The sequence below is a fragment of the Colletotrichum scovillei genome, assembly GCF_011075155.1.
Source record: "Colletotrichum scovillei strain TJNH1 chromosome Unknown Contig00008, whole genome shotgun sequence".
NCBI lineage: Eukaryota > Fungi > Ascomycota > Sordariomycetes > Glomerellales > Glomerellaceae > Colletotrichum > Colletotrichum scovillei.
Window position 1 is genome coordinate 657,079 of NW_023336266.1, and position 12,188 is coordinate 669,266.

Consider the following 12,188-nt stretch of genomic DNA (forward strand, 5'->3'; position numbering starts at 1 on the left):
AGAATATTTCGAAATTCACTTTCTTCCTTTCATGCACAAAACTTCGATTCTTTTCGTCCAGAGATGTCCTCACTGACGTCGTTGTCTTCATAAGTCGGGCTACGTCGTACGAGGCGGGGGAACGTCAAATACCCAACCAGCCCACAGGGAAATTGATGTTGTTCTCCGTGACTTTGTACGCGCTGTTCTGAGTCACTTACCTACACTCGTTAACCATTTGTTTGGCCTCGATCACTGCGTGAAAGCGTCAACTTGAGCTCACCAAATCAATACTCTTTATTCGCAATTGCATCATGCCATCTCCACTCGTTTCAACCCTCTCAGGGGCTCTCCTGCTACTGGGCCACTTCCCCAATGTCGTCGCGGAACTTGATATCAGCAGCTCAGACAGCATCAAGGAGTCATCACGGTCTCTTGCTAAGGACCTTATGACATTCTACAAAGGCGACGAGCCTGGACAGACTCCGGGTATACTTCCGTGGTCGTCCGAGGATATCAACAAATACTGGTGGTACTTGAGTAGCAGCTTCTTCGCCACCTATCTCGACTACTGGCATTTGACAGGAGACGACAGCTACGCGGCTACAGTCAGCAAAGCACTACAGTTCCAGGTTGGACCCGAAAACGATTACATGCCTCCCAATCAGACAGCTACCCTTGGAAATGAGGATCAGTGTTTCTGGGGCACGGCTGCTCTTATGGCTGCCGAGTATGGGTTCCCCGAGGTGGATGGAAAAGCGAAGTGGATCGACCTTGCGAAGAATGTGTGGACGACTCAAGCATCGCCTGATCGCTATGATGAGACCTGCAATGGTGGCCTTCGCTGGCAGATTCCTTTTTCCAATAATGGATATGAATGGAAGCATAGTGAGTTACGGTGCTTCTGTGATCAGACTGAGTGCAGTCAAAGCTAATCTTACATAGCGGCTTCCAATGCGTGTTTCTTCAATTTAGGAGCCCGGCTTGCTCGGTTCACTGGCAACACAACTTACTCGGACTACTCTGACAAGAGATGGGACTGGCTCACTGGAGTTGGTTTCGTTGACACTAGTAACTGGAAGGTGTACGACGGGGCACTTGCAGAGAGCAACTGTACCCAAATCGGGAAGGCTCAATGGTCTTATACACCAGCCATGCTCATTCAGGGCGCAGCCTTCATGTATAACAACGTAGGTCTTCCGAGCCGAGCATCAGTCTCGAGACTCAGAGAATCATATGACTAATATCGGTGTAGACAAACGGCTCCGAAATCTGGCGTGACCGTGCCGTGGGACTCTCTGACGCTCTGTTGAAAGACTTTTTCCCTGAAGGCGTCATTTTCGAATCGGCTTGCGAGCCAGCTGAGGGTCGCTGTCCCACCGACGCTCTTTTCTACAAAGGATACGTGCACCGGTGGCTCTCTTCGGCCACTCAACTCGCCCCTTTCTTGGCAGACACATGGCTTCCGGTCCTGAAAACTTCCGCTGAAGCTGCGGTCAAGCAGTGTGAGCCCGGAAACTCGGGGATCAACAATCGCTGCGGCTTCTATTGGACCAGTGGCAAATTTGTCGACCCTATGACAGCCGATAACACTACGGGTATTGGTGAAGGGTTGAGCGTTCTGGCTGCAGTCTCCAATCTGCTCATCAAGGATGCCAAGGCACCGATTGTTGACGCTGCTAGAAGTGGCGGAAGCTCTGGCAACTCTCCTAGCGGCACGACCGGGGGGTCTTCGCCGACTTCGACTACCTCGACGACGGCTACGCCAGGATCAGGAGCTGGGCAACTTGGAATGGATTTCAAAGTTTCTTTCCTCCTCCCATCATTCATGCTTCTGGCTTGGCATCTCTGATTTCAGGTGTCGGACTCAGGGCTCAAAACACATGCATCTATCCTCAGATGAAGCTTAGACAAAATCAACGTCAGAATAGTGACATGATAGACGAGCGAAGGCGTAGGATTCGAACAGAAGTTGAAGAAGCAGGTTGCAGAGATTACGATAGCAAAATACTGGTTTGCCACTCATACATAGTAGAATACGGCCCCATTTAGCCCCTGCGCCCAACCCAGTCAGTTCCGTGACATTATGCATCATTGCGTCGTAAGCGTCGTAAGTGTAGCCCAAACCCCGCCTATCTATGAGACCTCCTGCCTTGACCGGCAAACCCCAAATATTCTTGAGTGTCTTGCAGTATAATACCAGATTCTTCCTCGTTATCCATGAGATACCTCGGCATCGTCGCCGACCCCATTCCGATTAAAGTGTTGTGTATATCCTTGGGATTGATTGTGTCTTTTGAGTAGTGACCTTGAGTAGGGTAGTCAAAGGGGAGGACCTGGTCGGTGTCCATGGTGTAAGAGTGGTAGTCGGATGGCACAGTTGATACAACGTCAAAAACGGGCTCAAAGGCTTCAAAGCCTGAGGCGTCGAGGCTGTCAAAGTCGTCCACTGTGCCGGAGTGGGAGTAAGCTTGGTAGTCTGCTGGGATCTGCATGCCCGCGTAGTTAGCCTCGACGGGCCGACTCTTCGATCGGGTCTTCCGTGAGTCGTGTGATGAGGAGGTGACGCCAGATGTGGTGATGTGTTGTGTAGACTCTGTGGCCAGAGACATGTTGTCCATGCCCCAGTTCTGGTCTTGGTAGCCAGAGTTGTGATAAGTATGCGAGCTGTATCCGTGGCCATTGCCAATGGTCCGGCTGTATCCACCGGAGCTCGCATAGGGGTATGCGCTCGAGGCGTCTGTTGATGATGCACTCGGGCTGGATCCGGAGAGTCTTCGGTACTCGCGAGATCTCTCTGAGTCCGCATCGCTCCCGTCAGAGTCGTAGTGCGTGGCGTACCCCCTTTCCCATCTATCCACAGCCTTTTCCATCGCATCAAACATGAGCTGTGTAGGCAAAAGACAGGGAGAGTAGGCGTCGTGGTCTGTGCCGTTCGATTAGCTTACCATGTCAACTACTTGCAAGTGCACTTGAGTCAACTTACAAATCTCCACTTTCTTCGCCCAATCCTCCTGGCCGGGGTAGAGCTTCATCAGAAGCTTGTGGCGATACTTGTAGTCGAGCGATTGCCCACTTGCCCGCACCGAAATGTTCTCCAGAACACGTTGTTGGTCCTCCGAGAGCAGAGGGGGTTCGTGAGGTGACCACACCTTGGTGCAGCTGCGCGAGTGTGATGACTTGGATTCCGCGGGCTTTGAGCCGAATCGGGCTCCACAGTGATGGCACTGCTTGTCACTTCTCAGATGAACTCGCTTGATGTGCTCGCTGGGTTGGGTAAGTCAGTACGCCATGCCTGCATGACTTGGACAGGGGTCGTGAACTCACATTAATTTACCGATCCCACCCTTGATGTTTCCATCAGTACAGGAGTTTCGGACATGAGTGAATGCTGCCGGGTTTTTGATAAAAAGAGGGCAGGCCAAGTTGACGCTCTTCTCATCAACGTTGTCCTTGGATTGGTGACGGTGCAGGGGTAGCCCCATCTCCCTCCTGAGCTCCGTCATGAGGAAGTCCTTCATGCTAGACCAGCCCATTGGTGACTGGGGAGTAGGTTGTTGGATGACATCGACAGGGACATTGGTGCTAAGTTTAGGTCGCTTGACCTCCAGGACCTGGCTAGACTTGCCGTGAGTGACAGACTCACGGCTTCGCTGCCGGACTCGCTTGCTGTTCTCGCCCATGATTGCTAGACGGCCAAAAGTGTGGTTTTCTTGGCTCCTGAAACGCTGCGAGGTTCTCTGTAACCTCTTCTCCTATCTGGTAAATGCGCTGAACACGATGTTCAGTGACCTTGGCCTCGGTTTTGAATCCTTGCTCGGAGAGCTTGATGAGGTTTGCCGGAAATGTGGCTTGCTGTTCCCGAACCCACGCTTCTGTGAGTCTGTTGCTTGGTCCAATGTACTTTGGGTCGCTGCTAACAACCGAGCCGAGTGAATATGAAGGCTGTTGCTGCCGAGTAAAATGACCCTGCGATCTTGTAGATCTACCCTCGATCGAATCGGCAAAGTTAGTTCAAAACTCTCAATGATTATAGCGTAGTTCCATGGCCAAGGATATGGTCCGGCTTACACCCGATTGGGGATAACTCACCTCTTTGGCGTGTTGTTGAGCACCATTCGGTTCAAGTCAGATAGACATAGAGAGCAGCCATCAACCCGGAACTACACACAAACGCGCAAATACCGGATTCTAGATGATGGGAAAAGACAGCAAAGAGTCGTGAACAACTTGAGAACACTCTTGAAGGTGAATTCAGAATGAGAGAGGAAGAGGGAGTCGATCCATGGCTCAACGGGGCGGCTTACGACTAAGAAGCAATCTTCGATCGCAATTGCGATCAGGGCATCCCGGCCCCGTCCGCCACCGCCAACAAGTGCCGTTGGTCGCAATTGAGAATGTGAAAGGGGTCGGAAATAAAGCAAACATGTCTCTTGAAGCCATGGATTGATTTCCAATCGTTTTGAGGCGATTTGGGTGGGTTGTGGTCGTTCGACATGGCTTCACGGGTGGTCTGGGACGGGATTTTGGCATCGGATCTCACTACGTGGGAAGATTGAACCCAGCAACGATGTTCAACTCAGCGTTTTTCAGATGCAAAGACTGTTCAATATTGTTTCTGAATAGTCTCTTTGTGATTGGTCGTAAAAGAACGAGTATTGATTTGCTCTGGCAACTTGCGCACTCGCTTGGCGTCGAAGGGGAGGTCTGGGAGCCAACCGTCCGCGCTTGCATCAAAGAAACCCACGACTACATGTACCCGAACAACACGCAAAAGGATTTCGATCTTTTCTACCACGAATTTGGAAACTCTGAAACTAGTGCCATTACTTCAAATCGAGCCACAATGAGCCCTAGATCACCGTCCAGGGTCGTTTAACTGGTGATCCTATGGACGTGCCCTCGGAGAATTAGCTCAATAGCGCTAGACTCATCCAGGGACCAGGAGTCTGGAATGCTTCTACGGATATTCTAGTACGTGAAAAGGCCAGCGTTGCATCGGCAAGCTTCAAGAGAAGGATGATAGACTTCTTCACCGCCTGATTTAAGGTTTTTTACGGGAGTTCTCAATGGACGAACCCTCTCTATGTGGAACAGCCGATGGATTCCTGTTCCGAGCCTACGGTCTCGTGACAAGGGGTTCATGCGGGCGATCTTGGATCAGGGTTGACGACTTGGCCATCACGAAGGGGTGATCGCAAAGTCGCAAAGTCGCAAAGGAGCAGGAGCAGTTGCACTGATTCTGGAGATGTGAGAGAGCCCCCAAACCCGGGGTTTCGGCAGAGTAGCGGTCAGAAACTATATTCCCCTGGCGGAAACGGCCGTGTGAAGGGCGCTCCTGTGCAGGCCTACTACTAGTGGCCAAGCGGACTGGATCTCTGCTGTTCCGGCCGTCGCCATTTTGCTGCTCCGGATGCTTCGACGCGGGGTGGTGTTGCCAACGACGGGTAAAAACATCTGCCCTGCCCTCCGTCTCTCTGCCACATAAATTACATAAACCAACCACTCGTTTCGATTGTTTCGACATGGATGCCCAGTAGGATGATTGCCACACCCTTGCTTGGATCCGATCCACCAAAGGCCGATTTGCTCCGTGTCCCTGGATCTGTGCTCCGCTGGTCCCATACCCATCGATTCCGAGTCGCTGGGTCGAGGTAGGACAAGACGCCTCGCTATTGGAAGAGGCGCAGCAACCTGCGACGCTGCCCCTGATTCCGATGGGGACTTTGAAGCGGTGTGAGTACGCTTGAAGCAGTCTACCCATAATCGCGGTACCAACAACCAGGTTTGCCAACGACGAGACTGGCATCCCGGATCCTTCAAACCCCAGTCTTCAGTCCGCGGCGCAGTCTTGCTCGTAATTCGCGCTGGGAGTCGTTACTTGTCAGTTACAAAGACCTTCCTGAAAGGTGGCCAACTTACCTTGACGAGACGAGCAATTGCAAGATCGGATGCAGGCTGACGTAGGTCGCGCAAGATCATGCAGACGCAATCTCTTGAACCAACAAACTGTGGATGATTGCAAGATTCTGGCGCGAATCCGTATCGCCAAAAGAAGACGCCGCAATATGGACCAGAAGCGGTGCATGGAACCCAACCTCCACCCTGTCCTCGATGCATTCGTCTGGTCACCTGCTCTTCCTTCGATGGGGTCGATCCTGATCGGCCCTGGCGCTCTCATGTCCATGGAGTGGTGTTGTCGGAAGGTGGCCGAGAGGCTGATGATGGCTCGCTGGCTACGACCCATCAGGCCATCGCCCTTGGTCGGCAGCGAGCGCCGATACCTTGAGAAGCGTTTTTGCGATGCGTCAAGGAGGCGAAGCTTCAATCAATCATCTTTTGAACTGAAAGCACACCGTGGTCGACGGACGCCGGCTTCTTAATCTGTTCGGCTGGCCATTGAAGCCATTGGGCATACTGAGAGGGTAAAGAAATAAACAGCCCTTTCATGAGATGCTCCGACCAGCCTTGCATGAACCAGAAATGTTCGAGGGTTTGGAACAGGACATTGAAGTGCCCCAGCAATATCAGGGATAGCGCTTCCTTTTGCTGGATGCGAATTACAAAGTCGTCGCTCATGATATACAGCCAGCGCATAACGACCTCAAATCGGCCCTGGACGTGCGCCTCCGGCTCCGCTTCGGTGCCAAATGTTTGCTTGAAGCAGTCCTTGAGCAGGTCAAGTGAGATCGTGTACATTTGGCGCTCGGGCTCAGGCGTGGTGGCCACCAGATCGGCGAGCTCTTCGAATCGTTGTTCCCAAGAAACCATCTTGTGCACGGGGTCGGGCAATGGCGGACAGTGAGTCCAGGTATGTTCGAATGATATGTTTCCGTCATCCCAGCCCGCGATGATGGCCTGTATGCCCATCTTCTGGACGACTATACGGACTCCTCGGAGTAAGCCCCACCAAGGAACCTCGCCGTCCGCTGCGACGACTAGGAGATGCCCTGGGTTTGGCTTCTTCGCAAACGTGTAGAGACAGACGAGCACCGTGGTATGGTAAAGCGCTTGACAGTTGTCTAGATTGATATTCGGCATAAGGTTCGTGATCGCCGGCAGAGCACTTGTGGAGTGCCGCTCTGCGAGGGTCTCGTAGCGTAGGGCCTCTGATGGCCGGAGTCTCGCGAGGTGCTGTGCTGATATCGCCAGGACCATGTGGAAGACGTATTGATGTTGGAAGCCCAGTCGGGGCACATGTTCTCGCCATACACGTGCTTCACCAAGGGTAATTGCTGTATGGCACATGTAGTGATGCAGGAGTTCGAGATCGTCCCGGTTTAACACCGCGGGGGCGATGGAGGAGAAGGAGGGCTCGGCCGACGTTGTAGGGGCCGGTGTCCGCGGTGTCTTGGTCGCATCGGATTCGGAGGCACTCGGTGTCGGTAACTTCCGGACGGCGTCCCAGTCCTTTCGAGGACGCCCCCGTTTTCGCGGTGCCGGTGGCGACAGGTCGGTAGGAGATTGAGTGAGTAGGTTCGTGGGCGGAGGAACGAAGTCGCAGTGCATCGAGAATCTCAGACAGTTGCCACATTCAGGCTTGGTCTCGTCGCACTGGCAGATCCATAACGGTCAGCCTTGATTACTTTTCAAAGCCCAATTGCGCCGAATGCGTGGTTGGACAGCGATTCAGCTTCGCGAGGAAGCACGGAGAGACGCGCCTTGACTTTTCTCCTTTTGCAGTTGTGGCATCCATTGCGAGACTTTTTATGAGATCTTCTCTTGTTCTTGCGACACGTCCCGCAACAGCAACCACTGCCGCTCGTGTGCTTGTCCGACGCCGTGCATACTGATGCTGTCGGGCCGGTCTCGTTCTGGCCCATGTTCATGGTTCGCGATCGTGGGGCGGCGCTCGACGAGCGTGGATTCGGTTAGGCTGGGTAGCGGCTAGGAAAGGTATGGGATGGTAGCTCGAGTGGGACGGCTTCGTCCATTCCTACGAGCGCATTCCGCATATGACGTCGCTTGGCATCAGTTTCGGGTAGCTGAGCGTCAGCATTGGATTAGTCGACATATAATCCAGCGCCTCAAAGAGCTTGAAGAATTGCAGAATGTCGACTGGGCATGCTCGAAAGCTGTTCGGCAGCCTCCCCGCACGTGGGTCCACGGCCTCGCTTTCGGGGTCTCGGATGATTTATCGTATTTGATCCGAGAATTGATCCGGTGTGATTGGCCGAGCAGCACTCACTCTCCCAATGAGATGAATCCACTGTTCTTCAAGATCTCATCAATTGAACCTTTCTTATTTCAACTTACTGCAGGTTATTGTTCGGCTTAGAGTGTGAGGGTTATATGAACATATCCAACGTTATTATCTCAAACGCTCTTGAACTTCTCCTTTCGGACACAGAAGCAAACATCGCCGTCCCACTCAACGCCCGAGCCACCATGCCTAGCTTCAACCCTTCATGGACCTCCTAAATCCCGCCACAGAATGAACCTCATGTACGACTTTCCGTCAAATCGACGCGGAATAGGTAAAGTGTCTTGCCATAAGTTCTAGCTCAAACATTCCTCTAGCGTTCTGTATTGCGCATAATCATCGTAGACCCCACCTTCTCTCTGCGTTTTACTCGGAGCGTTTTTGTAATTAAGTAAGGCAGGTAAAACTAACAAACTAATGCTCTATTCAATATGAAACAACTTCCATGTCAAAACTGGGGTATCAGCCTCTATCTTAGTATGTATCAAATGGGTATCTCTAAGTCATGCTCGCGTTCTACATCCAGGTCTTCGTATTAACGACCCCTCTCAAGTCTAACTCGTACTCTGCATTTGCCTCTCTTCGGAAACTCCTAATGCTCATCGGCGTCATTGGCGTTCTAGGAGCCTGCAACGTGGCGCTATCTCTCCACGGAGGCTGGTAACTAAGCGGTTGTAATGGCGCTGGTGGCAGTGGCTTCATCCTCGGATCGAGATGCTCCGAAATGTGAACCTTGATCATGAATGAGTCCTCTGAAGGCGAGGGCTCGGGGGATGGTACCGATCGGTGTCGTGATGTGATGACGGGAGCTGGAGCGACAGGCTTCTTTTCTCCGAATGAAAGCCGGCTGCTTGCCCTGTTCAAAGTTTCCTTGACTTCAACCGTCGGGCGTGTGCCTCGAATAGTCGTGAGAAGTCCGGGGATCTTCTTGAGAAGAGGTCGTAATGCAGGAAGACTACCGCACATCAAGGCGCACGAAATCTCGGCCATGCTCCATGTCACCACATCGACGTTATCCCCTGGCTGTGTCAGTCTTCTGCTTAGGATGTAGTTTAGCGCCTGAACTTACATGTGGTGTCATAAGACTCAGCAAATAATACGAGCCAGCGCAATCGCACAATGGAAGTGATGCATGCACTGAAAGAGATGAGTTAGCTGAAAGACTCAAAGTTCCACTGCAGCGTTAGTACTCACAATGATCCAAGACTCAGCATGAAGCCAACCGCAACCTTCTTTTTGAACCCCAATTGGAGCCTGCTGAGCTGCTGGATGGGCATAGCAAAAATGACGATATCCTCAACGATGCTAAGAATTGCGCTTGCCATAGCAACGGCGTTGACATTGACGCATTTCCGCTCGATAGTCCGGTCCCAGATTCCAGCGATGGGGGTGCATTCGAACATGATGACAAAGAGAAAGACCAGTCCATGGCCAACGAGAAATACAAACACCAGTTTGTTGATGATTTGAAACTTGCGATCGGGGAAGACGCGGGCGAAGAGGGCAATAATAGACAGCTTCGCCAGGATGAGGACGACGACGTAAAGCATTTGGACTGCGTAGTAGAGCTATGATCAATCCATTAGTGACATTGAGCTTGGTAGATGCGCGACATAAGTTCGACTTACTTGAAGGATCTTCTGGGCATTCTCCGGGTTCACGTTCCAGTAATGAAGCCCGAAGCCAAGATCGGCGGCTTTGTAAAGTCAGTAACTGAGTTGGAATCATAGCGATGAATATCAAGACATTGAATACTCACTCGCAACTACGCAACCAAGGGTGGTAGCTAGTATAGCCTAGAACAAGTGTCAGTTGCCAAGGGCCAGTAGAGAATGGTTGAAGCATCAATCAACTTACGGCAGTGACGATCGTCATCCAATCGTCAAGCTCCAAGCGGCTTGCTATGATCCATCTTGAAACCAACCTCAATATCACAATCGGAAAGGTTATCACCGCCAATACTGCAACGACCAACTTGATCTCGGTATCTCGAGATGGGTGGGGGTAAGGACGGCACAGGTCATCTGTCATGTAAGACAATGCTGAAATCTGTCAATAAAACCCAGGCTCGGTGCGTTCGGGTGAGAACTCACAAAGCTGATCTTGCCATGTACACGATGTTTGTACACATCCGGATAATCCATCTAGGAGTGTGACATTGGTGCAAACGCATGAGGCGATGTTATCCAGTCCGCAGCCTGAAGTGAAGAACGCTGTCGTAACACAAGAAACCTATCCTGGGGTGAGATGAAGTTGACTGGAGGCTGAAGGTATCAACACTCACGGCGCATTGAGGGATCTGAGACATAAGCTCCAACGGAGAAGTTGCTGTATTGGTGTTGTCTTGGCCGAGGACGGTACCTGCTACCCAAGGTAGCAGCGCAAGGAACCACCGCACGTGGTTCTTCATGGTTAGGTGAAACGTGGAAGAACCAGAACACTGGGACCAATCGAGGTCTCGTTCGCCTGAAGGATGTTATCCAGCCCGATTATACGTCTCGGGAGGCTCGGGGCATCGCTCCTAAATGCGGCTTTGGGCGTCTCCAGGAAGCACGCATAAGACGGAAGTCGACCCAGAGGAGTGCTTGGCCACGAGATAAGTATGTTGAATCATCGTGCCTCGGACGGACTTGACAGCCCGGATCCAAGATTCGAATGCCCTTGGATATCCGTCAACCGTTGGTCAATGTCTATTCTTGACTAGGCTATCTTGTACGCGAGCCCTGCGAGTCTGTCATCTGCATCTTGGCAGAGAGCCCAGAAATACTACACATGCATGCAAACCGTCTGATATTGATTCGACCCACGCGAGTATTCCTGAGTTGGGGTTACAATAGTCTCCGAACAAGGCAAAACGCTATGAGCCTCGCAGCTCAATTCGGCATGAGCGACCACTATGGTGGGCGCGCTGAATCTAAGTCTGAATCATGAACCCTGGTGCCGGCAACGAGGTCCATTGGTTCGTCCGATGTCCGCTGGGTCGGGGTTTCAAGTTGACATGCCGTCTAGTGAGCCCGTGCAACCTTTCCGGCCATCTCTCTGGGTCACTGAGAAACGGGTGGGCAGATCATATTGCTTGATCAATATAAAGAAACTCAAATATCGTGGTGGTTTCTGGCGGCTTGCTGCAAGCAGCACTCTATCGACCTATCCACTCTCGCGCAAGCGGCCCTGCCTTTGCCTCATGCACCCGCACGAGTTGACAAACACCCCGCCCGCTATCACATTTCGGCTCCATGTGGCTAACCACGTGTAGAGCGCGTGCGATTCAAGTCTGCGCGCGGATGCCCTCACATGGGGTTGGTTGTGGAGCAATTGAGTTGAATCACGTCAAAGTCCCCACGTGATAGTCGCAAACGCGGGCCCGGACTCTGAAGAAGAAGCGATAAAGAATCAGGATGTTGACGTAACCCGGAGGCGGGATGTTGATTGAGCTATCCGCAGCCACACCCGCAAAAATGACAAGTCATATCTTCCTCCTCAAAGTTGAGCTTCTCAAAGGTCATGTGCGATGGTGCGACCTTGCGGAACCACGAGAACGAGGAGCTCGGGTCGGCGTGAATTGGCCCAGTTACGCCAACGCCACAGCCGCGCTTCTTTAACGAGGTGTTCCCTGAGTCAAGCGCCCGCCTCAAGCCACGCCAAGTGCTGCAGATTACCTGGAGTAATCAAGGGGTTCTGGAACCAAGCTTTAGCTCATCATCGTAAGGTGTGATGGAACAGACGGATACCGTTGGTCGGCCTTCCGCGTACTCTGGACTTTTTCGGCCGGGACCTCTACCATGGCATGGCCACATGCCGCACACCGGTGTGACAACGGTTGCTTAGCGTGCTCCAAACCCATGGCAAAGACGTGCTGCCGCATGCCTATTTTGCACTTAGACTTTGAGGCAAGGGCTGGCCCCAGCTGTAGAAAGCCGTTATCTCTCGTGCACTGGCTTGACTTTCCCAATCCTTTGCAATTTAGCACTCAGCTTGCGCCTACCTCTAGGCTTGGCTTGCCTTA

At 52.2% G+C, this 12,188-nt stretch overlaps 4 protein-coding genes across 4 annotated transcripts; 1 reads left to right on the forward strand and 3 right to left on the reverse strand.

Annotated features, from left to right (window-relative positions):
* The first annotated feature begins 37 nt into the window (after positions 1-37).
* HER10_EVM0008499 (glycoside hydrolase family 76) lies at positions 38-1,858 on the forward strand. Its single transcript, XM_035478017.1, has 3 exons — positions 38-867; positions 925-1,169; positions 1,235-1,858. The coding sequence occupies exons 1-3, from the start codon at positions 294-296 to the stop codon at positions 1,829-1,831; spliced, it is 1,416 nt and encodes a 471-aa protein (XP_035330850.1). The 5' UTR covers positions 38-293; the 3' UTR covers positions 1,832-1,858.
* A 226-nt stretch (positions 1,859-2,084) lies between these two features.
* HER10_EVM0012853 (uncharacterized protein) lies at positions 2,085-4,227 on the reverse strand. The gene is made up of 3 exons (XM_035482233.1): positions 3,307-4,227; positions 2,966-3,246; positions 2,085-2,905 (listed from the first exon to the last, which is right to left on the reverse strand). The coding sequence occupies exons 1-3, from the start codon at positions 3,660-3,662 to the stop codon at positions 2,112-2,114; spliced, it is 1,431 nt and encodes a 476-aa protein (XP_035331081.1). The 5' UTR covers positions 3,663-4,227; the 3' UTR covers positions 2,085-2,111.
* Positions 4,228-5,244: 1,017 nt separating this feature from the next.
* HER10_EVM0004613 (C6 zinc finger protein) lies at positions 5,245-8,029 on the reverse strand. The gene is made up of 2 exons (XM_035474249.1): positions 7,641-8,029; positions 5,245-7,533 (listed from the first exon to the last, which is right to left on the reverse strand). Exons 1-2 carry the CDS (start codon positions 7,806-7,808, stop codon positions 6,304-6,306), a joined length of 1,398 nt encoding a protein of 465 aa, XP_035330612.1. The 5' UTR covers positions 7,809-8,029; the 3' UTR covers positions 5,245-6,303.
* A 669-nt stretch (positions 8,030-8,698) lies between these two features.
* HER10_EVM0001132 (uncharacterized protein) lies at positions 8,699-10,592 on the reverse strand (the record flags this gene model as incomplete). Its single annotated transcript, XM_035470888.1, has 8 exons — positions 8,699-9,201; positions 9,252-9,319; positions 9,377-9,750; positions 9,811-9,878; positions 9,942-9,978; positions 10,040-10,224; positions 10,276-10,414; positions 10,467-10,592. 8 exons carry the CDS (start codon positions 10,590-10,592, stop codon positions 8,699-8,701), a joined length of 1,500 nt encoding a protein of 499 aa, XP_035330400.1.
* Between the last annotated feature and the right edge of the window lie 1,596 nt (positions 10,593-12,188).

Excerpts from the sequence above, each read along its gene's own strand:
- HER10_EVM0004613 (XM_035474249.1), bottom strand. The coding sequence starts at position 7,808 with ATGAACATGGGCCAGAACGAGACCGGCCCGACAGCATCAGTATGCACG. Across the intron at positions 7,534-7,640 it reads GCAAAAGGAGAAAAGTCAAG|TGCGACGAGACCAAGCCTGA; the intron begins GCGCGTCTCTCC and ends TGGATCTGCCAG.
- HER10_EVM0012853 (XM_035482233.1), bottom strand. The coding sequence starts at position 3,662 with ATGGGCGAGAACAGCAAGCGAGTCCGGCAGCGAAGCCGTGAGTCTGTC. Across the intron at positions 3,247-3,306 it reads GGTGGGATCGGTAAATTAAT|CGAGCACATCAAGCGAGTTC; the intron begins GTGAGTTCACGA and ends TACCCAACCCAG. Across the intron at positions 2,906-2,965 it reads GGCGAAGAAAGTGGAGATTT|ACCACGACGCCTACTCTCCC; the intron begins GTAAGTTGACTC and ends CGAACGGCACAG.
- HER10_EVM0008499 (XM_035478017.1), top strand. The coding sequence starts at position 294 with ATGCCATCTCCACTCGTTTCAACCCTCTCAGGGGCTCTCCTGCTACTG. Across the intron at positions 868-924 it reads TGGATATGAATGGAAGCATA|CGGCTTCCAATGCGTGTTTC; the intron begins GTGAGTTACGGT and ends AATCTTACATAG. Across the intron at positions 1,170-1,234 it reads CAGCCTTCATGTATAACAAC|ACAAACGGCTCCGAAATCTG; the intron begins GTAGGTCTTCCG and ends ATATCGGTGTAG.